Source organism: Talpa europaea (assembly GCF_964194135.1).
Source record: "Talpa europaea genome assembly, chromosome: 16".
NCBI classification, from domain to species: domain Eukaryota; kingdom Metazoa; phylum Chordata; class Mammalia; order Eulipotyphla; family Talpidae; genus Talpa; species Talpa europaea.
Window position 1 is genome coordinate 41,704,024 of NC_140084.1, and position 26,964 is coordinate 41,730,987.

Sequence of the window (26,964 nt, forward strand, 5' to 3'; positions counted from 1 at the left end):
TGTGGAACTGCGTTTGAAAGGGTTGCTGGTTCAAAGGAACCAGATTTGTAGAAAGGGAAGCTTATTTCCATTGCGTCCAGCTCCACCCACTCTGTCTTGGGTTTAATTTGGGATTGTTGGACTAGGGAGCGTGTGTTAATGCAGAGATGCTTCTGTGGCATGTTTACTCCCTTGTATCTGTCTTGTGACTCTGCTGCTATCCTAACCCACATGCCCTGCGTGTACTGTTCTGGTGTATATTAAATTTCCGTAACTTAAATCTCGGTCTCAATGTTTATATGAGAAATTTCAGCAGCGTGTTCTAAAGGCTTCCGGTTTCTTTCCCTTCCGGTTTTCTCTCTCCCTCATTCCTGGTCTTTCTGCCAATTCTCTGACAAATAATTACTAACACATATATTCAATTTAAACTAACTTAAGGAGGGGCCTCCCTGGTGGTACAAGAGGTTAAGACGCTGCAGTATGGAGCTGTCCTCAGCCACTGCAGCACAAGTTCGATCCCTGGCCAGGGAGCTACCCACATGGCACAGCAGACCTCTCCTGAGTCTCCTGCTGCTCCCCTTGGCAGTGTATTTCAGTGGATCCACCTGTTCTGCTCCCCACTCTGTCTCTGATGAATCCTCTCACTACCACCCCCACACCGCTGGCCTGTATCCCACTTCTTGTATGCATAAATAAATAAATATTTAAAAAACAAAACCAGGACCACCCGGGTGGCCCAGCAGGTTGAGCGCAGCACTGTGGAGCTGTCCACAGCCTCTGCAGCACCAGTTCCTTTTCTAGCCGGCCAGGGAGGCGCCCACATGGCGCCGCAGACCTCTCCTGGCTGGCGGCTGCTACCTTCGGCAGTGTTTTCGGTCCATCTGCTTGTTCCTCTCCCAGCTCTGTCTCTGGTGAATTCTCTCACCCTCTCACACTCTGGCCTGTGCCCCAGTGCTTGCATAAATAAATAAATCTTTAAAAAATAAATGAAAAGCAAACCAACTTAAGGAGACGGTAAAGAAAAACAAGGACTTTGATGTCACCCAAACTGGGGGGGAGTCTTGGGTCTGCCACTTTTCAATTAGTTCATTTTTCTGAACTTTTCTCCTCTGTTTCAGAGGGGCTGGGTGAATAAGTCTGATTTATTTGCTCATTTGTTATTACTTGCTAATATTCCTCGCCTCCTTACGGCTTGGCCCACCGCATGACTGATGTGGACTAAACTCAAACACGAAATCTTAGCTGGAAAAGTCCAGCTCTGAGGGGAGACTACGCGTCCACTTTTGACCTTCACAAGATGGCGTCTCCACGAGCTACATTAGGGACACGCCGCCACTCTCAATATGGCGTCCGGGAAAGCCCGGAGATCTCGCGTTAGGTGTGACTAACGGGTAGATTCTCGCGAGAGGTCACGTCAGTCCCAGGCAGGCGTCGTGTGAACAGCAGCTGGTATCGAAGGCTGAGGTGGAACCGGAGCGGTCAGGGGTGGGTCGGACGCCGAAGTGGCAGGCCTGGGGGTCGCCGAGGACCAGGGGGTGTAGAGACAGGATTCGGGGACTTGGGCGGCGTAGCTGGTGGCGTCGGGGGCCCCCTTTCGGGTTTCCAGTTGTCGGAACCAGGTTGCCGGAAGTGCGCTAAGGGGGGTTTCTTCTCCCTGGGAACCGGCGGGGAAACTGAGGCTCGGGGCAGGGCTCGCTGAGCCGCCGTCTTTTCCTGCAAGAGCAGAAGATGTCGGACAGCGAGGACAGCAATTTCTCCGAGGAGGAGGACAGCGAGCGCAGCAGTGACGGCGAGGAGGCCGAGGTCTGTGGCTGGGGCGCTCGGGGAGGCCTTGCGTCTGGGGACAGGACCGAGGCAGATGGGCCCTTATGCGAGCCCAAGGGGATCAGAACGGGCTGTGGCCTCCGGGAGCTTCCGGGCTATCCGGAGAGAGAGAAGAGTAGCAAATCGATGCCAAGCAGAGGGGCCCAGGTGCAGGAGGCTGAGGTTGCTCCAGGGACGGTGAGGTAAGAGGTGATGTGTTTAAAGAACCTGGCGTATAGTAAACACTCAGTATTTCTTTGGGTGTATGCGCAGTCGCTGTGGAACCCTATTTTTAGTGCTTACTGTTTGCCGGCACCTTCTTTGCTCTTGGGCTCATGCCAGTGAGCAAAACAGGTTTTAAAAACCTTTGTTCTTATGAATGTACATGAACATAACCGGCAGAGAACTTGCGTAGTAAGCAACTGTGGCGAAGGGAACGAGGGGGTCTTGATTGCACTTTAAATAGGATCATGGGGGGGCCTCCCTATTGGTGCAAAGGGTTAAGATGCTTCCTATGAAGCGGTCTGCAGCAAATGCACCACGAGTTAGATCCCCGCCCAGGGAGGTCACCCACATGGCGCAGCAGACCTCTCCTGACTCACCCGCTGCTCCCCTCAGCAGTGTACTTCAGTCAATCCCCCTGTTCTGGTCCCCACTCTGTCTCTGGTGAATCCTCTCACACATATACACTCCCCCTCCCTGCACCTCTGGCCTGTACCTCAGTTCACGTATAAATAAATAACTCTTAAAAAAACGAAATAGGGTCATTGGGGTGAGTCTGAGAGGGTGACATGTGAAAGAGGATTTGGTGGAGTGAAGGAGTGGGTCATGTTGTATGGAAGAAAAGTGCTCCAGTAAGGGGGAACGCCATGTGTAAAGTTGAGAGCATGTCTGAAATGTTCAAGGTATAACAAAGCGTCCATTTCGGTGGGATCATTGAGTATGAGAACAGGAGCCAGGGCATGTAGGGTCTTTGAAGGCTGCAGTGAGGAATTCAGCCCTAACTGGGTGAGACAGAGCCCTGAGATGATTTTGAGCAAAGGAGGGTTGTATTCTGTTTTGAAAGCCACACTCTGACTTTGGCCTGTTGAGTGTTTCAGGAGCCAAATAATCAACATTTCCTGGGACATTTTTATTTCAAATATGTTCTTACTAACTATAACCCGTTTATATTTATTTATGATTTATGGATTTGTTGAACTTTTTTTTTTGAAAGATTTATTTATTTATGCATACAAGAACTGGGGTACAGGCCAGAGGTGCGGGAAGGTGAGAGGATTCACCAGAGACAGAGTCGGGAACAGAACAGGTGGATTGACTGAAGTACACTGCTGAGGGGAGCAGCGGGCAAGACGGGAAAGGTCTGCTGCACCGTGTGGGTAGCTTCCTGCCGGGGATCAAACTCCTGCTGCAGTGGCTGTGGGTAGCTTCATAGTGCTGCGTATCAACCCCTTGCACCACCAGGGAGGCCCCAAACTTTTTTTTTTTTTTAAAGATTTATTTATTTATACATACAAGAGCCAGGGTACAGGCCAGAGTTATGGGGGGGGGGTGAGGGATTCACCAGAGACAGAATGGGGAGCAGAACAGGCAGATCGACCAAAACACGCTGCTGAGGGGAGCAGCGGGCGAGACAGGAGAGGTCCGCTGCGTCATGTAGGTCAGCTCCCAGGCCGGGGATTGAGCTCGCACTGCAGTGGCTGCGGCAAGCTCCATAGGCTGCATCTCAACCCCTTACACCACCAGGGAGGCCCATGTTGAATATTTAAATACTTACTAATGTGTTCCAGAGACTTCCTAGGTATGGGAGAAAGAGTAGAGCAAGGCAAACCTTTGTTGTCACAGAGTTTCCATTTAGTAGGCAACAGTGACAAACCAGTAAGCAAAGAGAAGACAAGATGATTATAAAAGTCTTATGTAATCTACAGAAACTTACACTTATTCGTAAATTGAGCTCCCAATACTTACAAGGGTGATTTCATTAAAAAATCAAGGTCGCCTGGTTTTCTGGGAAAATGGATGGAGCCAGCAACCTGAAACTGACGATTATTCTACACAGCAGCTCTTTGCTCAAGAGGTGGGCACCCCCTTTAGAAGGGGGGCTTTTCTACAGTTCCCAGGATTTATGGGCTGCCATTTATCATGCCTCCTTTGTGGCCGATCTAAGAAAACCAAAGATTTCATTTATTTGTGTCTGTGTATATGGAAAACGTCAGGTGTATAGAGAGTTACCTGGGCTTCTCCTGAGCTGCCCTACTTAGTTCTGCTGTCTGCTTATCCTCTGCACGCATTTGTCAGTGAAGTTGTATCTGTTGGGGAGTCTTCTAGTTACAGTGGAGGGTTCTCCAACTCTGTCATGCCATGGCGGGGGTGAGGCAGAAGGGAGAATGACAGGAAGAACTTTGCCTCGAGCCTGGTCTCTGACTCATGGCTTTAAGACACTTTGCTTGTGGTTAAAAGCCTGGTGGTAATGAGACCCGGGTGCCCACTTCCTTTTCTTGGCCAGGATGCTCTGGTTTCCACTGTGCAAATATTTCCCCAAACACTACACCAGACTCTGCACTCACCTGCTGGTTCATTTGCTGTCAGCAGGAGGGCAGCATGAAGCCTGCTTTCAGTGCCAAAGGTAGGACTTGATGGACTTTTGAAACACCTCCCTCCTCCCAGTCCTTGAAAGAATGGGTTCTGTGTCTAGACAGGTAGGATTGGCAAATAATAGGGAATCAGCTGGCACACTGTCCTCAGCTCGTCACCTGATCATTGATTTAACAAGTATTCAGTGACTTCGGGTTATATTGGGCTCACAGCTTCTGTCACAGAGCAGTCTGTGCTAGGGTGGAGAGTTTTATTTTATTTTTTAATTTTTTTAAGATTTATTTATTTATGCATACAAGAGCTGGTGTGTAGGTCGAGGATGAGAGGATTCACCAGAGACAGAGTGGGGAGCAGAACCGGCAAATTGACTAAAATACACTGCTGAGGGGAGCAGTGGACGAGACAGGGGAGGTCTGCTGTGCCACGTGGATCACCTCCCTGGCTGGGGATCGAATTTGTGCTACTGCAGTAGCTGCAAATAACTTCACAGTGCTGACGCTGAACCACTTGCGCCACCAGGGAGGCCTGGGTGGAGAGTTTTAGAAACAGATGGTTACTTCGGGGGGTGCTAAGGATGGACAGTGCAGGAGCAAGTTCAAGCTCTGAGAAAACAGAGAGTGTAATTGGAGGGCCTCCGTGAGTGGGAAGCCAATTTTGGAAAAGAAGGCTTTGCTAGGAGTGACTCGGGAATGATGACAGAGTTCCTAGCAGTCAGGCTGTTGTAGGTCCTGGTGTAGTATGAATTATCCAAATTTGGGACATTGTGGGGTTTTATTTATTAAGCAGGTATTTTAAATCTTTTGTTCCCAGCCCTGGGCTGGCTGACGTCGGTACCCATCAGTTCCTAAGCTAGCTTGAGCCCTGCTGTCGGAGCTGTGAGCCCAGAGAATATGCCAGACTTTCAGGGCAGGGGGAACAGAACAGGCATAACTTGCAGGAAGAGGGAGCATTTTGGTCGAAGTAATGAGTGAGAGGAACAGGAGAATGACTTTGTGCAGAGGACCGCCCTGGAAGCTGGATGGTGCTGACACAGTGTTCCTGGGACCTAGCATTTGGGAGGGGAGCTCAGAGAGGTGGGACGTGAGAGAAGGAGCTGGCAGAGTATGTGCTTCTAGTCCAGGCTGTGTGGCGCAGGCTCCAGTTCATTGGAAAGCCCCGACTTTTAAGCTGGGTACAAAATGATCAGATTCGTATTTTAGATCACAGTCTCCCAAGATTACGGGATGCATTGCAGGTGGGACGGGAGGTGAGGTGCTTTTAGGTGGGATGAGGGTAAGATCTCAAGCCACTCTTGAACCATTTAATGACAATGCAGCATTCTTCTTATGAATGTAGTGAATGCAACATTCAGTTACATGTTTGACTTTTTTTTTTTTTAAGATTTATTTATTTATTTATTTATTTATTTATTTATTTATTTATACAAGCCCTGGGTACAGTCAGAATCATGGGAGGGTGAGAGAATTCACCAGAGCCAGAGCGGGGAACAGAACAACCAGACCAACGAAGTACACTGCTGAAGGGAGCAGCGGGGGTGGCAGGAGAGGTCTGCGCGCCATGTGGGACCCTCGCCTTTGGCCATGGAGCAAACTGGCACTGCACAGGCTGCGGGCAGCAGTGCTCAACTGCTGCGCCACCGGGGAGGCCAGAGTTGAGGAAAGTTTCACTGTGTTACTGACTTAATTACCTTTCTGAAATTTGCAAGTCTTGTTTATGAGGGAGAACGGGCTCAGGCTTAGAACCTGCAGCAGACAACATTATCTTGCTGGGACTTAATAACATTGTGTAGCTTTACCTTTATGGCTCTTTGGTATTTTTGATAAACTAGCCTTTGAAAAAGTTCACTTTGGAAATGTTGCAAAATGTGGAAAAGGCTTGTTTTAAATTAAGTAAAGATATGAGTGAACTTTTAAAGAGGTTTATTTATTTTTAAGATTTATTTATTTATGCATACAAGAACTGGGGTACAGGCCAGAAGCGTGGGGGGTGGGAGGATCCGCCAGAGACAGAGTGGGGAACAGAACAGGCAAATTGACTGAAATACACTGCTGAGGGGAACAGGAGAGAGGAGACAGGAGAGATCTGCTGTACCATGTGGGTAGCTCCCTGCCCGGGGATCGAACTCGTGCTGCAGTTGCTGCTGATACTTCATAGGTTGCGTCTTAACCCCTTGCACCACCAGGAAGGCCCCTAAAGATTTATTTATTTATGCATACAAGAACTGGGGTACAGTATGGAGGTGGTGTGTGGGAGGGTAAGAGGATTCACCAGAGACAGAGTGGGGAGCAGAACAGTCGGATCTACTGAAGTACACTGCTGAGGGGAGCAACAGGCGAGTCAGGAGAGGTCTGCTGCGCCATGTGGGTCACCTCCCTGGCCGGGGATCAAACTCGTGGTGCAGTGGCTGCAGACAGCTTCATAGGTTGCATCTTAACCCCTTGCGCCACCAGGGAGACCCAATATGAGTGAATTTAAAGAGAATATCAGAAAAGGGAATTGTCTTCACGGGGACATGGCAAAAACTCAAGAAGTTAATAAGGAAAAGATTAAATTTTGGGGAGCACTTTTTTTGGGGGAGCATTGTTTTTATTGATCATTTCTTATTGTGATTGCTATGGAGAGACAGCTGAGATGCAAGAAACCAGAGAAGCAAGTGGGGCAGGACCCAGGTTGTAGAGTGCATAGAGCTCGCTCCTGCTGAGTACCTGTCTCTACTGCTGGACTGTGCGTTTTCATTTGTCCAGGTTTAGAGGGCACTGTTTTGTCCTAGGTTGGGGTGTGTGGGGGGGTGGCCAAGAAGGGATGGATGTTCAGAAAGTAGAAAGGGCAAGAATTTGGGACCTGGGGGGAGCTCGAGGAGGCCAGCACAGGTCTGGGGAAGACACTGGCCACTTTGGGACCTGGTGGGTGTGAAGGGCTCAGAGAACATGTAGGGTAGGCATCCAGGAAGGTGCTGGCCCATGGGGATCTCTAGTTGTGGGAAAAGGTGGGGGGCTGGAGACAGATGGGTGTCACCTTCAGAGGCTGAGGTCATGGAAGGTAAAGTGGCCTGGGGACAAAGTTTGTGGAGAGAGAGGCAGAGCAGGCCTGGGCTGAGCGCTGGTGATAGAAGCCAGCATTTGAGACACAGCAGAGTGAGGGGAAGCTGGGGCAGAACAGCCAGAAATGTTGGAGAAAAGTCTTGTGAGGTATGATGTGACAGATGGCCAGGAAGAGCGCTTCTGTTGGGAGGTAGTAGTTTATTGTGTGAGATGTCCTACAGATGAGGATGTAATAAGATTGAGATGCAAGAAAGACTGTCCGTGACCTTTGCAGTGGGAGGTGGTAGTGACCTTGGTGAGCAGTGTGAATTGGAAATAGAGATGTGGGTGTCATTGTCACAGATTTCCCCATGTCCCAGGGAGTGGAGGAGACGGCCGGGGGAGGTGTAGAGTGAGAGACAGGGCCAAGGGCCCGCCTCACGGAGCCGTCACGTTCATGGGTGGGTGGAGGCTGGCAGGGTCTAGAGCAGTGGAGAGCACATTCAGCTCCCAGGTGCTAAACTGGGGGTACTGCAGGTGCTGACCGGAGGGACCTGGCCAGGGTGGAAGGGCGTGTACACGGAGAGGGACTGGCAGAGCTGAGGTCAGATTTGGGATGAGGAAATCGGTCTAGATTTGGGGGTATATAAACCCCGGTGCCCCAATCCATCTTGGCCTTGCAGGTAGAGGAGGAAAGGCGGAGTGCAGCAGGCAGTGAGAAGGAGGAAGAGCCTGAGGAGGAAGAGGAGGAGGAAGAGGAGGAGGAGTATGACGAGGAGGAGGAGGAGGAAGATGATGACCGGCCCCCCAAGAAACCCCGCCATGGAGGCTTTATTCTGGATGAGGCTGGTAAGTCCCGCGTGGCAGCCCTGAGCGGAGGCTGGATTTCCACCTTCAGTCCCATGTCTCCGGTGTCTTTTTTTTTTTTTTTTTAAAGGCTTGTTTTTATTTATGCATACAAGAATTGGGGTATAAGCCCAGAGGTATGGGAGATGAGAGAACTCACCAGAGACAGAGCGGGGAACAGAACAGGCAGACTGACGAAATACACTGCTGAGGGGGGCAGCGGGCGAGACAGGAGAGGTCTGTTGCGCCATATGGGTAGCTCCCTGGCTGGGGATCGAACTTGTGCTGCAGAGACTGCGAGCTTCACAGTGCTGTGCTTACCCCTTGCGCCACCAGGGAGGCCCAAGAAAGATTCTTTGAAAATACATAACCATAGTACTGTTATCACAGTGTTTGTTACAGAAAGTGAGGGTGACCCAGAAGTGGGGGTGGGACAGAGTGGTGGATGCCTGGATCTGTTCTTTTTTCCGTGTGGCCCAGGGAGAGTTACTGTGCGTCTCTCCGAGCCTCTTACCCATTCTGTGCAGGGGCCCAACAGTTCCTGTTTCAGCAAGAATAAAGGAGGGACTTGGGAGTGCCTGCGTTTAAAAGGCCTCTCTGGGCCCTAGGCCCCTTACTGTGAAATAGGAACAAGGGTGGTGTCTCCCTCAGGGTGGCCTCTGGGAATTGAGGCAAGTTCTCAGAATAGGGCCGGGCACATAGTGGGTGCTCCGGAAGTGTCAGCCCTCACAAAGGCAAGGGATTAGACGACAGTGAACCACGAACTGTGTACCAGACATTCCTTGAGAGCTGGAGTGGAATTTTTCTGCTGGCTCACTTCAATCTTATCTTTTTTTTTTTTAATATTTATTTATGCATGCAAGAAATGGGGTACAGGCCAGAAGTACAGGAGGGTGAGAGGATTTACGAGAGACAGAGCTGGGAGCAGAACAGGCAGATTGACTGAAATGCACTGCTGAGGGGAGGAGCGGGCGAGACAGGAGAGGTCTGCTGTGCCATGTGGGTTTCTTGCCGGCTGGGCTCGAACCTCCGCTGCAGAGGCTGCGGACAGCTTCCCAGCGCTGCGCTCAACCGCTTGCACCACCAGGGGAGGCCCACGAGCCTGGTGTCCCTATCCAGAAGGTGGAATGTGTGGTGCCCATCTCCCAGAGGGCGGTCACCTTTGCCCTGTGTGCCCCCTGACATCTGTGCCTTCTTCTTTCAGATGTGGACGATGAATATGAGGACGAGGATCAGTGGGAGGACGGAGCGGAGGACATCCTAGAGAAAGGTGTGTGTGGGCCCTGCCTCTGCAAGACCGCTGAGGCCATGGCCAAGAGGGGCTTGAGAACCCATCTCCCCACTCCCCTGCCCTGAACCACCCAACCCCAACCCTCCTCACCTTGCTTCTTTCTGTCGTTGCCAGAGAGACCAGTCCGCACCCTTTTCCTTTTAGGCCCATGAGATGGGGGGGGCTAGGGGCTGTGGGTGGTGCAGTTGTGGGGCGAGGACTCTGGGATGCCAGGACCCCAGCGAATCCCTTCTGGGGGTTGTACGGGTGGGCAGGCTTGGTCCCAAAAGATACCCCCCACTTCCTGGGCCGGTGCCCCCCCTTCCCTGTTACTTTCCGTTCTGTGCGCCTCATACATTTCGGCTTCTCCCCCAACCACCTGGTGCCTGGCCTTTATTTACTTTTGATTTTCAACCTTCCTGTGTCCCTCCCTTCCCCTGCCCCCAACCCATTGGTTGATTTTGCTGCTATAATTTGGCTCATACTTTGTCTGCCCTCGCCCACCACCACCACCACCACCACCACCACCACCACCTCCTCTTCCTCCAAGTAGAAGAGATTGAAGGTAAGAATCTGAAAAGCCCAATTCTCCGACTTTCCTCCCATAATCCTGACATCACCTTCCTTCCCGAGGCACCCTCCCTCACCCTAGACCCCTGTCCGGCCCTGGGGGTTCTGACTCACGTGGGCTCCAGAGTCAGGGGGTTCTGGGGCCAGGTCTGCAGCAGCCACTGGCCTGGGAAAATATGTATGTGTTTATGTGTGTGAGCCTGATGGGTGGGTGGGATGCAGTTCAGGGCTTGCTTAGATGGTGGCTATGAGATGGGGAACAGTTGGATGTCCCCCAACTGCTGTGCCCTGTCCCCAAATCTTTTTCATGAGAAGGAGATTGCTGAGGAGAACAGAGTAGGAGGGCGAGGGGTGGGGGGTTTCCTTGGTGAGGTATCTCCTTCCCCGGGGCCCAAATCTGGCTCACTCAGCCCCTACCACTTTCCCCCGGTCCTACCCTTCACCCGCTCACTAACCCCAGCCGCTCCTTTGTTTTCAGCTTCTAATATAGATAACGTCGTCCTGGATGAAGATCGTTCTGGGGCTCGCCGCCTGCAAAACCTCTGGAGGTAAGCAGAGTAGGGGCTAGGGTGAGTCTGGCGCCCTCGGGGAGATTTGGGGTCCGGTCAGCATGTTCTCCTCTGGTCAACCCCCAATTTGTGTTTCTCCTCTCGCACCCCAGGGACCAGCGAGAAGAAGAGCTGGGCGAGTATTACATGAAGAAATACGCCAAGTCCTCTGTGGGAGAGACGTAAGACGTGGTGTGGGGGTGGGGAGGGGAGCTATGGTTCCTCTTCGGAGTGGGTCAGGTGTCTGACTGCCCCCCATCCCCAGGGTGTACGGCGGATCCGATGAGCTCTCAGACGACATCACCCAGCAGCAGCTGCTCCCCGGAGTCAAGTAAGGGGCTGGGGCAGGAGTTCTGAGGTGCGAGTCTTGTGCTGGGGTGATGTGCCGGCAAGTACATGAGAGGCAGAGTGGTGGATGGTGGGGTGGGGGACAAGTTGGCGCTTTCCCTCTCCTTCTGCTTGTGAGTAGAAGGGTGGAGGGAAAGGGAAAGGCATGGGGGGGGGTGCTTCTTGTCTTTCACGGTGAGGAGACAGTTTCACTGAAGGGCTTCCCTTTCCTCTCCTATCTAGGGACCCCAATCTCTGGACTGTCAAGTGTAAGGTGTGTGCTCTGGCCTCTTAGGTTGAGCGAGGCGGAGGCGGGGGAGTGAGGGAGGCTGCTCTGTCAGTGATGATTGTCTATCCCGGGTCCCTTGGCATGTCAGTCTCTCGGTCCTTCTCTCTCTACCTTCCCGCCCGTACTCGTCTGTCTGTCCTTGCCGCCTCCCTGTCTTTCTTCCTCTCTCCTCCTCCCACTTAAGTGTGTTTCATCCGTCCTCCCTGCTGTCCGTCTCTCTCGCTCTGCCTCTCTCCACGTCTCCTGTGCCTCTTCCTCTCCTACTTCCTGTTTCCCTTGTCATCCTGCTCGCGTGCCGCCCTCCCTGCCTCCTCTCGCCTGTGTCCCGGCCCTTACGCCTGCCCCTCTCCGTCTAGATTGGGGAGGAACGCGCCACGGCCATTTCCTTGATGCGCAAGTTCATTGCCTATCAGTTCACAGACACGGTAAGTCGGGTGGGCATCGCCTTGGGGGTGAGGGCCAGGGTGAAACCCAGAGAGAGGGGGCAGTATAGGTTCAAGGGTGCTAGGTGCCCTTTGTGCTGAGCAGCAAAGCCTGTTATGTGAATCGCTTCAACTCCCTGCATTGACGTGTTCTGTGCCTGACAGAGCACTGTCTTTTGCTCTCTGAGAATTTCCAGCAAGGTGCCCCTGTAGCCCTCTGGGGCTGCGCTGTCCCCTCCTCTGTTTGGGAGCGAGTCCCAGGATGGAGCATTTTGGCTCAGAACTGGCAGAGAACCAGTCTGTGCAAGGGAATTCCCTCCTACCTTCTCTCACGTCTTCATCATTACCTCAGCCTCCATCTGGCTGGTCCCCGCCCCGGGAGCCGTGGAGGACACGGTGGTGACCATGCCAGAGCTGGTCCCCATCCCTTCAGGCCTCACAGCACAGGGAAATAGGAAGTGATGCCATCTGCATGCCAGCAGATGCTGCAGTCAGGGCACAGGTTTTCTCTTAGAGTGCCAGCATTGGATCCTGTCCCTGCCGCTGCCCAGCTGTGTCACCTGGACCAAGCCACTTAGCCTCTCTGGGCCCCTTGCTGGCTTCTTAGCATTCTCAGGATAAATGCGCTGGACATGGCTGGCTCACGTTCAATAAATGTAGGTGTTGTCAAAGGAGTCATTGCCAGTTTCAGGACCAGGCCAAGGGCCGGAAGGCTGTCCGCAGCATTCGGCGGCTGCGAACCACTGCCAGCTGGCCGGTGCCCTTCTCGCTGCACGTGACTCGTGGTAGGCCGAGTCCATTGCCTCTGGTGTCCGTGAGAGCAAGTGGACAGTGGCTGGAATTTGCAAGTCATGAATTTAAATATCCTCAGACCTCTGCCTGTGCCCTGGGCGAGATTCTGGGCCCCTGTTTGAGTTATGGCGGAGTTTTTGTTTCTGATGACCTAAGCAGTACATCCAAATTCTCTTTATAGCTGAGTCTCTCAAAAATAATTACTGGTTTGCGTGTCTTTCCAGACCACCTCCGCTGCATGTTGAGCAATGTCCTTTGTGAAAACTTTATCGCGTGTGTCATCCTGCAGCGGCCTTTGCCTCTCTCACCTCTTGCTGTGCCCTGTACATGTGAGGTGGTTTCCATTTCCTGCCCTCACAACCAGTTTTTGGAAGTTAACTTGTCAAAACTTAGATAATCGTTCATAGTTATGGTACATGATGATCCTTTTTTTTTCAAGATTTATTTTTTTATAACACAATAGCTGGGGCACAGGCCAGAGGTGTGGGAGGGTGAGGATTCACCAGAGACAGAGTGGGGAGCAGAACAGGGACTGCCGAGAGGAGCAGCAGGCGAGACAGGAGAGGTCTGCCACGCCTTGTGGGAATCTCCCTGGCCGGCCGGAATCGTACCCGCGCTGCAGAGGCTGCAGACAGCTTCTCAGCGAGGCGCTTAACCTGCTGCGCCACCGGGGAGGCCCATGATGATCCTTTTTTCATGTTGCTGGATTCGATGTTATGCCATTTCATTGAAGATTCTGGCCTGTGTGTTCCCGCGGGGTATTGGTCCATCGTGTTCGCGTGATGCCTTTGGTTTTGCTGTCAGGTGATACTGGCTTCGCAGGGTGAGTTGAGGCGTGTTTCCTCTTCTGTGTGTTAGAATGCTTTGTGAAGGGTGTCGGTGGAAATGATAGAAGTGATTGGTAAATTCAGCGAAGCCACTGGGCCCTGAATTACACGTGTCTGTACGTTCCTCGCTTACTGAGTCTTCTTGCGGGTCTGTTCAGGTTTCTCTCGTTCTCCTTTGAGTCAGCCTCGGTAGCCTGTCTGCAGAATGCAGCCATTTCATTTGGGGCATCTAAATGTTGGAGTGCACCTGCCTTCTGACGTTGCCTTCTAATTCTATGAGATTAGCAGGTTAAAGTCCTTTTGTGCCCGATTGCAGCATTTTGAGACTTTTCTCTTTATCTTGGTCAGTGATTTTCGACTTTATTAGTTTTTTCAAAGAACCACCTTCTGGTTTTGATGGTCCTCCCTGGCTTTCTTCTTTTCCCTTACTTCCGCTCCCGTCTTTATATGTCTTCTTTCTTTCTGCTTGCTTTGGCTTTAGTGCCTTCCTCTTTTCTTTTTTTTTTTTAATAATTTTTTTTTTTAAAGATTTATTTATTTTTATACAAGAGCTGGGATACAGGCCAGAGGTGCGGGAGGGTGAGAGGATTCACCAGAGACAGAGTGGGGAACAGAACAGGCAGACTGATGAAGTACACTGCTGAGGGGGAACAGTGGGCGAGACAGGAGAGGTCTGCTGCACCGTGTGGGTATCTCCCTGGCCTCTGGGAATCGAACCATCGCCCAAAGGCTGGGGACAGCGTCACAGCGCGGCGCTCAACCCACTGCGCCACCGGGGAGGCCCTTTTCTTTTTTAATTTCATAAGCTGAGTTACATTATTGTTGAGATTTATTTTCCCTCTTTTTAAGTTGGCCTTTACTGTAATTCTCCCTTTTGGCACGGCTCTCTCCACATCTTGTGAGTTTCATTGTGTTGTGTTTAATGGTAATGTTTCATTTGCTGCAACATGTGTTCTAATTCCACGTGTAATTTCATCTTTGCTCTCTTGGCTGTGTAGGAGTATTTTTCACATATTTGTGAATTCCCTAAATTTCCTTCCTTAACTGATTTATAATTTCATTCCATGTGGCTAAAATGATTTCAGTTATGCTACATTTATTGAGACTTGTTTAATGGACTGACAGATGATGTATCCTGGAGAGTGTGCCTTTGAAAAGAACGTGCGCCCCTATTGTTCTAGCTCTAGATGTTTGGTAGGTGTAGTTAGTCCATAGGATTGTTCTGTGTCCCGTCCTTGGCCGCCTGTCAAGTTGTTCTATTCCTTACTAAAAGTAAGGAACTAAAAGTAAGTTATTACGTTCTCAGTTATTGTTGATGAATAATTTATTTCTTCCTCCACTTCTGTTAGATGTGTGACTTTGGTTAGATGGGGCTTTTTATCATTATAAAATGTCTTGGAAACAACCTCTGCTGTAGGGTCCGGTCTGCCTGTTAGTGTAGCTGCCCCAGCGCGCTCTGGCTCAGGTTCAGTGGAGATGTTGCATATATTTCTATATCACAGCAGATAGATTCACCTCGTCATTTCTTACAGGATTATAATGTATTTCATGGCACAATTAAGTCACAATTTAACAGATCACTTTTTGGGGGCATTTTAAGATTTCTACCTCGTGTAATAATTAACTCTGCAGCCACCATTGTGTCACTGCGTGAGCGTGTTTCTGTGGCACAGTTTCCTGGAGGAGGGACCGCTGGGTGGTGGCTGTGACATATCGGCAGTTGTGCCTCACCGTCACCTGCCACCCGCTCGGCCCTGCAGCCCCTGCAGATCAAGTCCGTCGTGGCGCCAGAGCACGTGAAGGGCTACATCTACGTGGAGGCCTACAAGCAGACCCACGTGAAGCAGGCCATCGAGGGCGTGGGCAACCTGCGGCTCGGCTACTGGAACCAGCAGATGGTGCCCATCAAGGAGATGACAGATGTGCTCAAAGTGGTGAAGGAGGTCGCCAACCTGAAACCCAAGTCCTGGGTCCGGCTCAAGCGGGGCATCTATAAGGACGACATCGCTCAGGTGCCGGGGCGGGGCAGGGTAGCTGAGGGCCTGGGACTCCAGCGTACACGTCTGCTCCTCTGCTCTCTTCTTCAGTCCTTCCAGCCCCTTCCCAGTGCAGACAGCAGATCCCCACTCAGACCAGATGAAACAGCCTGGAATTTATTGTGCGCAGAGACTGGGCGGCCATCTTCTGTGTATGGTCAAAGCATGCTGAGCAGGGGTCTGCAGGAGGGGACGGAGTCGGCCACGTGGCCTTCTTAGGGCAGAAGGAAAGCACTGAGATGGGTCCGCCCCTGGCTGAAGCAGGGTGAGGGTGGGCATGGTGGGAGATAAGCTCAGGGAGGTACCAACCTGTGACTGGCCTTTTTTTTTTAATTTATTTATGCGTACAAGAGCTGGTATATAGGTTAGGGGGTGAGAGGATTCACCAGAGCCAGAGTGGGGAGCAGAACAGGCACATCTACTGAAATATACTGGTGGGGAGCAGCAGGTGAGACAGGAGAGGTCTGCTGTGCCATGTGGGTAGCTCCCTGGCCAGGGATCGAACTAGTGCTGCAGTGGCTGCTGATCGCTTCATAGTGCTGTGACTTAACCCCTTGTTCCACCAGGAAGCCTCTGTTTTGGTTGTTTTGACTGGAGGGGGAATGGTCCTGGTGTCCAGTGGATGGAAGCCGGGGATGCTGCTAGCATTTTACCTCACACGGGACTGTGCTCCCACACTAGGGGCTTACCTGCCTGAGAAATCCTGGGGTAGACTGAATGGGGCCCAGCGGGGAAACCAGCAAGGAGACTGCCCTATCAGTTTAGGGGCAGGTGATGGTGGGTCAGGTGGGCTATAGTGGCAGAGAAGAGGGAGGAGTTGGCTATTTTGAAGGCCGAACGGACAGGGTTTGCTGACAGACTGGATGTGGGTGGAAGAGAGAGAGAGGAGTCTACTGTGTGACTCCCAGGTTGGGTGCGTAAGCAGATGGAAGAGTGAAGCAGAAGGCTGGAGAGAGTGGGTTTGGGGGAACCAGGAGTGTAGTGGACAATCCACTGCAGAGTTTTGAGGGCAGACAGGCGAGACAAGACCTTTGGGCGTTGTCAGCTGTCTGATTTCTTCCCCATCACCCTCTGCCCCTCGCCCTTCCTGGCATCTGCTTTCTGTCTAGTATCAAAGAGCGAGGTGACGGCTCTGAGCTGGGCCCCTCCTGACCACCCGCCCGTCCTCCTCAGGTGGATTACGTGGAGCCCAGCCAAAACACCATCTCCCTGAAGATGATCCCTCGCATTGACTATGACCGCATCAAGGCCCGCATGAGCTTGGTACGTAGGCACAAGTGCCTGCGGGAGGGCCTTGTTTGATTCCCCCTCGCCGGGTGGCCCTCCTCCTTCACCCTTCCTACCCATGCCCCCTTTCCTCCACAGAAAGACTGGTTTGCCAAGAGGAAGAAGTTTAAACGGCCTCCGCAGAGGTTGTTTGATGCTGAGAAGATCAGGTGCGTATCCCTTGGGGCTGGCAGGGCCGGATCCTCGGAGCCTTGGTGCAGGTTCCCTCACAGGGATGGGCCCTGACAGCTTTAGTTTGAGGGGTCAGCTTGGCGCCTCAGGCAGGATCCTTGTCCCCGTGCCTCAGTGTCCTCTGGTGTAAAAGTAGATAGCACCAACCCTGCTTCCTAGAGATGCCTGAGAACCCAGTGGATTCCTACGCACATGTGCCCGCAGCAGCACCTGGCACATGGTGTGATTGATGTGTCACGTGATGAAATGGGGTTTAGTGATGTGTCAGGTTCTATAAAATCAGGTTCTGTGAAATCTCTTCCTGCTCGCCTGACGCCCAGGTACCCGAGCTCACATAGCGCCTCTTCCTGTAAGGATCTTGCCCTCACCTTCTCTGCTGGGCGAAGCATGAGCCACGGCCCAGGGGTCTCGGCATTTAGGCCCAGGCTAAATGAGCCCTCCAGCGAGGAGGGGAGGGCAGGAGAGGAGCAGGCAGAGAAACTTAAGAATTGCCAGTGACACTTGCCTCTGGACCTGTTCTGGAACCCACTGCGTGTGCAGTAGGTTTTCACTCTGATAAACAGTGGTCCTGACCTTCAGACTTACTTGCATAGCCACTAGGCCAGGGAACGTGTCCTCACTGAACCCGATTACTCACCTGGAAAGCAAGGGCAGGTGACTGCTGTCCCAGGCATGGCGAGGACGCAGAGTCCTGTGTGGCAGGCCAGTGCTCTGTCCGATGATTGTCAGCTGCTAGTCACTGAGCGCCTGGCACAGGGCAGGCACCATTCTAGAGGAAGTGGGGAAACAGCAGGGAATGGGAGATGTCTGATTCTTGCTCTTCTGGAGTGGCCACCCTAGCCTAGCAGTCGCCCGTTAGTGATGTGTGCTGTGGTGATGATAGAGCAGGGAGGGGCCGCAGAGTGCAGAGCGGTGGACTCAGTTACCCCTGCATTGAGGGGCGGCCGTGGGCTTCGTCCGTGGCTGCTGCCGCCAGAAGGCCCCGCGTCAGGATGGGCTGGGTCTGTCACTCTGTGGTCCTCTCCTCCCTTTGCCACCTGAGGGGACTGAGGTACAGCAAGATTCTCTTCTCATCCTCGTCTTCACTCTCTCCTCCACAAATTCCCAGGTCCTTGGGAGGTGACGTTGCATCTGATGGTGACTTCCTCATCTTCGAGGGGAACCGTTACAGCCGAAAGGGTTTTCTCTTCAAGAGCTTTGCCATGTCTGCTGTGGTGAGGATCCCCGAGGGGTCGTGCTAAGAGGGGTGCAAGCAGGGTGGCCAGACTTTCTCTCTCCCCAGCCTCCAGGCTCCAGAGCCATGGGTGATGCAGATCTGTCCTGCATAATCAAGTTGGGAGTGTCGCTAGGGGAATAGTTTTCACCATCTGCTTCTCATTCCACTGAACTGTGACACTGACCTTCATCTGCTTCCTCCTCTTGCCCTTGTCTTGCGGTGCTCAGATCACGGAGGGAGTGAAGCCCACCCTTTCTGAACTGGAGAAGTTTGAGGACCAGCCAGAGGGCATTGACCTGGAGGTGGTGACTGAAAGCACAGGTATTTGGCCCCCTCTGGATGCCCAGGCCAGGGAGGAAGGGATGGCCATGGGGGGCAGTCCCCGAGTCAGCCCCACCTCTGCCCCTGCAGGGAAGGAGCGGGAACATAACTTCCAGCCTGGGGACAATGTGGAGGTGTGTGAGGGCGAGCTCATCAACCTGCAGGGCAAGATCCTCAGTGTGGACGGCAACAAGATCACCATCATGCCCAAGCACGAGGACCTCAAGGTGGGCGTGGTGCACAGGTCTGGGGCCGAGGGCCTGGCGTCGCTGTGGCGCGCTCGAGCCGGCCACCTGATTTTACTTTGCTGGGGAGTGGTGCTGGGGCGGCTTGTCCAGGCCAGTGTGCTGTGTCTGGGGTGAGCCTCTCTCTGGGTCTGAGGAGGGTGTAGTCTGGTGTCGCAAGTCTGGGGTCAGCTGTCTCCGAGTGGGTCTGCGGGGTGTCCCGGCTGAGGTCCTGTGTCAGATGCGCTATCTCTAGGGCAGTCGGAGGCTCGTACAAGTGAATTCGCTCTGGTCTGTGGTTGGGTGGTGTGAGCCTGCAAAGGGGGTTCGGACGGTATTTTTCTGAAGACGGTGGGGCAGACTGGGTACCGTGGCTCCCCCTTATCCTCTTGTCCCCACATCAATCCTAGGACATGCTGGAGTTCCCCGCCCAGGAACTTCGGAAGTACTTCAAGATGGGGGACCACGTGAAGGTGATAGCCGGCCGGTTCGAGGGCGACACGGGCCTTATCGTACGGGTGGAGGAGAACTTTGTCATCCTCTTCTCGGACCTCACCATGCACGAGGTGGGTGGCGGGGAGAGGGAGCGGGGCGGAGATGCCCGGAGCAGACCCAGGCCAGCAAGCTGCTGGGACCTGCCTTACCCTTTCCCCTCTCCCGCAGCTGAAGGTGCTCCCCCGCGACCTGCAGCTCTGCTCGGAGACAGCATCGGGGGTGGATGTCGGGGGCCAGCATGAGTGGGGGGAGTTGGTGCAGCTGGACTCCGAGACTGTGGGCGTCATCGTGCGACTGGAGCGGGAGACCTTCCAGGTGCGTGGCACTGAGTGCGGCGGCTTCCTCGCCTAGAGCGCCGACCCGGGCGGCGGCAGGCTGAGGGTTGAGCAGCTGCTCTGGGTGGCAGGCTGGGCTTGCATGTGGCGCGGGGCATCGCTGCCCTCTCCCTGCCTCACAGCCTGTGACGCGGAGATGAAGGCAGCAGCTGCTTCATGCGCTGACTCGGCTCCCTGAGCGTCTGGTGCGTGCCTGGCATTAGGTGCTGGCTTGCGGGCCAGGGGCCTGAGGTGCCCGCCTCCCTTTAGCCCCTTCCCCACGCACGTGGGCACCACGGAGCCTAATGCGTGGGAACTTGGGCTCTGGGTTCACATCTGGCTCTGTTGCTCCTGTGCTGTTACCCTGGGCTGGTGACTTGTCTTTTCTGCACCCAAGATTCCCCCTTTGTAAGAGGGGAGTCACGACAGTAGTCTTCCCGGGGGAAGAAGCCTCAGTGGAATTTTGTGTGAAGAATTTAGCAGGGGCCTGGCACAGAGTGGCGGGCAGACATGAGCTTGTGGGTTATTCTCTGCCTCGCCTCTCAGTTCCCTGGTGCGCACACTCTGACTCTCCCAAAGGGGGTTCGGGAATGACTGGGAATATTTTTGGTGGACCCAGTGCCTGGCGAGAGGCCCCCGACGTTGCCCGCGCCAGAGCCGGGACGTGTGGACCGTCTGCAGAGTTTGGGACAGTCTCCCACAGGAAAGGGTCAGCCCACCATAGGGAAGCTGCTCCACATCACCCTGTTGTTCTCGCCCTCTCGGGCTCTCCCACGCCCCCCGTAGGTGCTGAACATGTGCGGGAAGCTGGTAACTGTCAGGCACCAGGCTGTCACCCGGAAGAAGGACAACCGCTTCGCTGTGGCGCTGGACTCGGAGCAGAACAACATCCACGTGAAAGACATCGTCAAAGTCATTGACGGCCCCCACTCGGTGAGCACAGGCTCCCTGCCGGCCATGCCTGGAAGACTCGGGTGGGACACGGCTGCGAGAGTGACCCTGCCTCCCCCTCCAGGGCCGCGAGGGCGAGATCCGCCATCTCTTCCGAAGCTTTGTTTTCCTGCATTGTAAGAAACTGGTGGAAAACGGGGGCATGTTTGTCTGCAAGACCCGCCACTTGGTGCTGGCTGGGGGCTCGAAGGTGAGACGGGCGTGTGGCACCCTGGCTGTTGGGCACCTCCTCGGCTCTCCGGTCTTGCCTGGCCCCGGGCGCGGCAAGAATGGCATTCTGCAGGGTTAGGAGGGCAAGAGCGGGTCCTTGGCAAAGTGTGAAGAAATGGTTTCCTGGGATTCTGAGCCGCTCACTGAATCATTCAGTCCTTCACGTGTTTGGTTTTATTCCTTGCCTGTTTGATGCCAGGCGCTGGCGGTCCGGCAGTGAGCTAGAGCGCAGCACTGCTGCTGTGCTGTGCCGGCGGGCGGATAAACACGGCTCAGTACAAGCCCCGTAAAGGAAAACAAAATGGGAAAAGCAGAGGGCTGCTGCTTTGGATTGGGCGTTAAGTAGAGGCCTCCCTGAGAGGCAGCGTTTGGCAGAGACCCGGATGAGGGGAAGGTCGCGGGACTGTCTCAGGAACAGCAAGTACCGAGGCTCTGTGGTAGGAAAGCTGCGCAGAAACGGGGAGCAAAGGACCGTACTGGCTCTTTAGGTAGCCGCAGCAGGAGGTGGTTTCCTGGGCTCCTGCAGAGGGGGTGATGAGCTACCCTGGCTTGTGGCATTTGTGTTACTGGGGAGTTTAAATTCCTGGCTCCCACATTTCTGTTCCACTCCTTGGTCGAGGGAAGCCTGGGCGTCTGGAGTGGCAGGCCCCCACGGCACCTGTTGTGGCCGTTCCCTGAAGGGAGACGGAGGCACGCTCCCCACAGGGGGCAGGATGGCTGCTGGCCAGGTTCAAGCGGGACACTTCCAGAGGGAGCTGGCAGCGTAGCACAGGGGTGGGGAGCCTGGCAGCCAGACCCTGCTGCCGGCTCACTTATTGCCCCTCTCCTAGCCCCGGGATGTGACCAACTTCACCGTGGGTGGCTTTGCCCCGATGAGCCCCCGGATCACCAGCCCCATGCACCCCAGCGCTGGAGGTGAGGGGGAGTGGGGGTGGGGATGTGTCCGGAGTTTTGGGGGAGAAGGTTGTTCAGCCCACACTCTCTGGGCAGCTGCCATTGTGGGACTCACAACCCATAGGATGGCAGCCCCACCCTACAGTGCTGCCCAGAACTCTCAGGGCTCTGATGGGGAAGTCCGGGAGGCTGTGAGGGGGAGTCAGGCAGTTCAAGAGGAGCTGGAGGTGCCCAGGCTATGGGCATAGCCTGTAAGGGGAGGGCATGGCCCAAGGGACTGGTGACACTCTCCTCCCTCCCCAGGTCAGCGTGGAGGCTTTGGCAGCCCAGGCGGCGACATGAGCAGGGGCCGGGGACAGAGAGACAACGAGCTCATCGGCCAGACTGTGCGGATCTCCCAGGGGCCCTACAAAGGTGACCCGTGAGGCCAAGTGGGGGTTAGGGGCGCACGGTGAAGGAGAGCCCTTTGGGCCTGACTCCCACTCCCCGCTAGGCTACATCGGTGTGGTGAAGGACGCCACGGAGTCCACAGCCCGGGTGGAGCTGCACTCCACCTGCCAGACCATCTCCGTGGACCGCCAGCGGCTCACCACGGTGTACGGGCCTGGCCGGGCCGGGCGGAGGGTGGCTGGAAGGTGAGCGAGCCCTGCTCACCCCGTCTTCCGTCCACAGGGGCTCGCGGTGCCCGGGTGGCATGACCTCAACCTACGGGCGGACGCCCATGTATGGCTCCCAGACGCCCATGTACGGCTCCGGCTCCCGCACGCCTATGTACGGTTCCCAGACGCCGCTCCAGGATGGTGAGTGCCCTCCCGCGGGCACGGGGGAGGGGTGATGTGGGGACACCTGGAGTTGGGACAGAACAGAAGGACACGTGCCTCTCCCCCATTCCAGGCAGCCGCACCCCACATTATGGCTCGCAGACGCCCCTGCATGATGGCAGCCGCACTCCTGCCCAGAGTGGGGCCTGGGACCCCAATAACCCTAACACCCCATCACGGTGAGAACCAGTGGGGGCACAGGGTCTCTGAGGGGTGGGGGGTCTCCGTGGCCCACCCTAAACTCTTCGCTCGCAGCCCCAGGCTGGTCACGTGACGGGGCCGGGGCGGTGTGCGAAATCTCTGCAGCCTCATCTGTTTCCTCGACTCGGAGGCAGATGAGGTGACCCAGGGTGTGTGGCCTCCGGCAGGCGGCCTCACCTCACAGTCTCCTCGGCTGTGACCTGGGAGCCTCTAACCGGGGCCGTAATGAAGATAAGGTCGCCTCGGTGCCACGTGGGGTCCAGCGAGTGCTCTCCTGGGAACACTGGCCACTCGGTGGTTACCGCGGTCATTCTCAACAGACTTCTCTCCCCTGCAGGGCTGAGGAAGAATACGAGTACGCCTTTGACGACGAGCCCACCCCGTCCCCCCAGGCCTACGGGGGCACCCCCAACCCCCAAACACCGGGCTACCCAGACCCCTCCTCCCCGCAGGTTAACCCACAGTACAACCCGCAGACGCCAGGAACGCCAGCCATGTGAGTCCGTCGGGGCCGGCCCTGCCCAGCCCCTGTCCAGCCCCTGTCTACTGCCACCACCTCCTTTCCTGCCGTCCCCATACATGCTCCTCTCCTGTCTCTGCAGGTACAACACAGACCAGTTCTCGCCCTACGCTGCCCCTTCCCCACAGGGCTCCTACCAGCCCAGCCCCAGTCCCCAGAGCTACCACCAGGTGGCGCCCAGCCCGGCTGGCTACCAGAACACCCACTCCCCTGCCAGCTACCACCCCACGCCATCACCCATGGCCTACCAGGTACCGGTCAGCTGGCGTGCCCTCGAGGGTGCTGGTAGGCTGCGGTGACCTCGGACCTATGGGGACAGTCAGGCCAGATGACCTGCCCCCAACCACTCGGTCGTTTTCCCTACAGGCCAGCCCCAGCCCGAGCCCTGTTGGCTACAGTCCGATGACACCTGGCGCTCCCTCCCCCGGTGGCTACAACCCGCACACGCCGGGCTCAGGGATTGAGCAGAACTCCAGCGACTGGGTGACCACTGACATCCAGGTGAAGGTGCGGGACACCTACCTGGATACACAGGTGGTGGGGCAGACCGGTGTCATCCGCAGTGTCACGGTAAGTGGGGTGTCCGGGCTGGCACATCCTCTCCTTTGGTACCCCCATCTCTGCAGTTACTGGGTTTGTTTTCTCCTTCTTCACTGTCCAGTCATGTCTTCCAATACCTGCTTATAACTGAGAAACAGATGTGGAACGGTGAGGCATGCACGCCTCCTGGGGCGGGGCTCTCTCGCCCGTGCTCACACTGGAGCCCCAGCAGCCTGGGCCAGCACCCGCATCCGGTCACTTTTTAATGGATTCCTGAGCAAGGTCAACTCAGTAACTGTGCTGGGCACCCAGGCCCCTGGCTTTCCCTGCTCCAGCGCTACCAGTCTTCTCTCTTCACATTCACTAAGTCCCCTCCAGCCTCAGTGCATTTCTTTCATTTAGAACTGTCTTCCTTCCATTCTTTCTTTAACTCCCCCTTACCCTCCCCGGAGGCATGCAGGTCATCCCAGGTATCTCTTGTAGGTCCATGTAATTTATTTTAAAGATTTATTTATTTATGCATACAAGAACTGGGGTACAGGCCAGAGGTACGGAAAAGTGAGAGGATTCACCAGAGACAGAGTGGGGAGCAGAACAGGCGGATCCACTGAAATGCACTGCTGAGGGGAGCAGCGGGTGACACAGGAGAGGTCTGCTGCACCATGTTCTGCAGTGGCTGCCGATAGCTTGATAATGATGACTTAACCCCTTGTGCCACCAGGGATGCCCTCCATGTAATTCTTTTTCATGTCATCTGCCTGCCGCTTCAGAAACATAGCTTAGCAAGGGTGTGCTGCTCTGATTAATAAGCCTGCATGTCATTCCGAAGTAGCCCCAGCTCCTGGAGGAAAACCGGCACCTTGTTGGCCCTCCAGTAAACACTAAATAACAGCAGAGGCCAAACCGTTCCAGGCCCTGCCCTCACAAACTCACATTCCAGTGGGGAGACAGACTTCTCCCACAGCAGCAGCCTGAGGGACCAGAGTTGGAATGCAGGCAGGCCAGCGGGCAGCAGAGCTATGCGAACTCAGAGGAGGCACCCTGCCCGCTCTAGGGGGGTTGGGGAAGGCTTCCTGGGGCAGGGAACATTGGGGTAGAGACTTGAAGAATAGGAGTAAGTCAAGAGAAGTTCTGGGGGAGAGGTTAATGAGGGGTGCACAGAGGCGGGGAGGGAGGAAAAGTCTTTCCATTGTAGCTAAAACCTAAAGAGCCTGGGGGATGGTGAGTGACAAGGCCGGAGCGCGCCGGGGCCGTGTCTGATGCCATCCTGGGGAACTTGGACTTTGGCATGGGGGGGTTATGGCGGAATGTAAGTAGGGGACTGGTGGGTCAGACCTGCTGTTTGGAATTACTTCACTGTGATCTGTGAGGAGTGGTAAGACCGAGCTGGGAGCAGGGGAGGTCTAGGGGGCGTTGGGAAGGAGAGAAGGGAGGAGAGCCAGAGAGACACCCTCCGGCCGAGTGCGTAGGCCTTGGAGCTAGAGATTGTCGGTGAGTGAGCAAGGCAAGGGCAAGCTCTGGCTGAGGACTGGGGGGTCCAGCCTGAGATGGAATCCCAGGAGGACGAGCGAGGGTAGGGAAGAAGCTGAGGTCAGTTTGGGGCAAGAAGAGTCAAGTTCCTGAGAAGCAAGCAGCCTCCCTTTTGGCCCAAGCTGGTTTCATTCTGGTGCTTCCCTTGCTGATCTAGTCACTCCCTTCTCCCTGCCCTCCAAGTACACTCCAGACCCCGAAACCAGGCCCAGTCTTGGCCTTCCTGACCCCGTGTCCCCTTGGGAAAGTGACTCCTTAGAAGGAGCACTGGGCCGGTGTACCGTGGAGTGTGGGGCGCGGGCCAGGCTGACCAGGCTGTCCCCGCCCCCAGGGAGGCATGTGCTCCGTGTATCTGAAGGACAGTGAGAAAGTGGTCAGCATCTCTAGTGAGCACCTGGAGCCCATCACCCCCACCAAGAACAACAAGGTAAGGAAGGGCCAGAGACAGGGGGCACCGGGCTGGCGACACAGACTCTGACCCTGTCTGCCCCCCCCCGTCCCCCCGCCCCAGGTGAAGGTGATCCTGGGTGAAGATCGGGAAGCCACCGGGGTCCTGCTGAGTATCGACGGTGAAGACGGCATCGTCCGCATGGACCTTGACGAGCAGCTCAAGATCCTCAACCTCCGGTTCCTGGGGAAGCTCCTGGAGGCCTGAGGTGGAGGCAGCGGATGGGGCAGATGCTCGGCAGAGGGGACGTCCCCCTTTTCCCTTGGCCCTTGGTTCTGACACCGCACCCGGGCCTGCCGCAGGGCCAGCCAGATGGTTCAGGGTTTTCTTTTCTGGGTTCTTACTTCCCTCCCCACTGTTCATGGGAGTCAGAGTAGAGTCTGGGGGAGGGGCCCCACATTGTCGTACCCCCTTCCCCAGCTTGCTTTTGTGTTATGGTCTTTCAATAAAAAGCTGTTTGGTCAAAAGTCATGTGTCTCTGTGTGCGCGTGCATGTGTGTACTCGCACACGTCCGCATTCTTTCTTGTGAGGTGATCTGCGGATCCCGCGTCCTTGATGTGAGGTTTGGGGCAAATTAACAGGGTCCTACGTACACCTCTCTGGAAATAGCAGTGCCTACTCCAGAGGGTTCGTGAGAGAAAGGCTTGAGAAGATGTCTGAGAGACATCATGCCCTTCGCATGATTGATGAAGTTACATCTTGTTCACGCTTGAGTTCTGCCCGCAGCTGCCCAGACTGCAGGCCACAGGGTTTGGTGGGCCTTTCTCCAGAGCCAGGAGCAGCGACACCATGTGGCCATAGCTCCTTTGATGGCTTGGGAGTGGGAATGGGGAGCAGTGTAGAGAAATGGGGCTTAATACCCTGCCTCTCCTTCACCTTCCTCAGTTAATGTTCGCTTTTTTTAAAAAAAAAAAATGTATCATAAAAAATACATCAGATGTTTAAAAAGTTATGCCAGGAACACCCACATGCCCACCCTCCAACTTGGGAAATCACCAGATAAGACCCACTTTAGCAACTCTCCCAGTCCATCCCCCAGCAGAAGTAACTACGACCCTAAATTCTGCTTTCCCTTTCCTGACTTGTACCTTCACTGCCTTAATGTTTACACCTAAACGTTATATGGTTGTTACACATTTTTTTTAAAAAAAGATTTATGCATGCAAGAACTGGGGTACAGGCCAGAGGTGCAGGGGGTGAGAGGATTCACCAGAGACAGGGGGGGGGCAGCACAGGCAGAATGACCGAAATACACTGCCGAGGGGAGCAGCTGCAGAGCTAGGAGAGGTCTGCAGCGCCATGTGGGAAGCTCCCGTCCGGGGATCGAACTCGTGCTGCAGTGGCTGCGGGCAGCTTCACAGGTTGCTCCTTAACCCCCCGCGCCACCAGGGAGGCCCTCACACCTGCTTTTTTTTTTTTATTTTATTTTTTTATTTTTTATAGAGGCATGTTTTATTTATTTATTTGTTTGTTTTGTTTATACATGCACTGGGTAC

General features: G+C 54.7%; 1 protein-coding gene across 1 annotated transcript; it reads left to right on the top strand.

Moving 5' to 3' along the window:
* Positions 1-1,707: 1,707 nt before the first annotated feature.
* Positions 1,708-25,873, top strand: SUPT5H (SPT5 homolog, DSIF elongation factor subunit; the record flags this gene model as incomplete). Its single annotated transcript, XM_084257160.1, is given in 28 exon segments — positions 1,708-1,785; positions 8,087-8,246; positions 9,448-9,513; positions 10,562-10,631; positions 10,745-10,813; positions 10,897-10,962; positions 11,202-11,232; positions 11,604-11,672; positions 15,049-15,300; positions 16,498-16,587; positions 16,690-16,760; positions 17,891-17,996; positions 18,226-18,319; positions 18,410-18,546; positions 18,954-19,109; positions 19,207-19,353; positions 20,139-20,285; positions 20,368-20,493; positions 21,344-21,428; positions 21,711-21,821; positions 21,901-22,003; positions 22,080-22,211; positions 22,306-22,407; positions 22,767-22,925; positions 23,032-23,200; positions 23,316-23,519; positions 25,351-25,446; positions 25,531-25,873. Coding segments are annotated over 28 exon segments (3,240 nt in total). The 3' UTR covers positions 25,675-25,873.
* Positions 25,874-26,964: the final 1,091 nt, after the last annotated feature.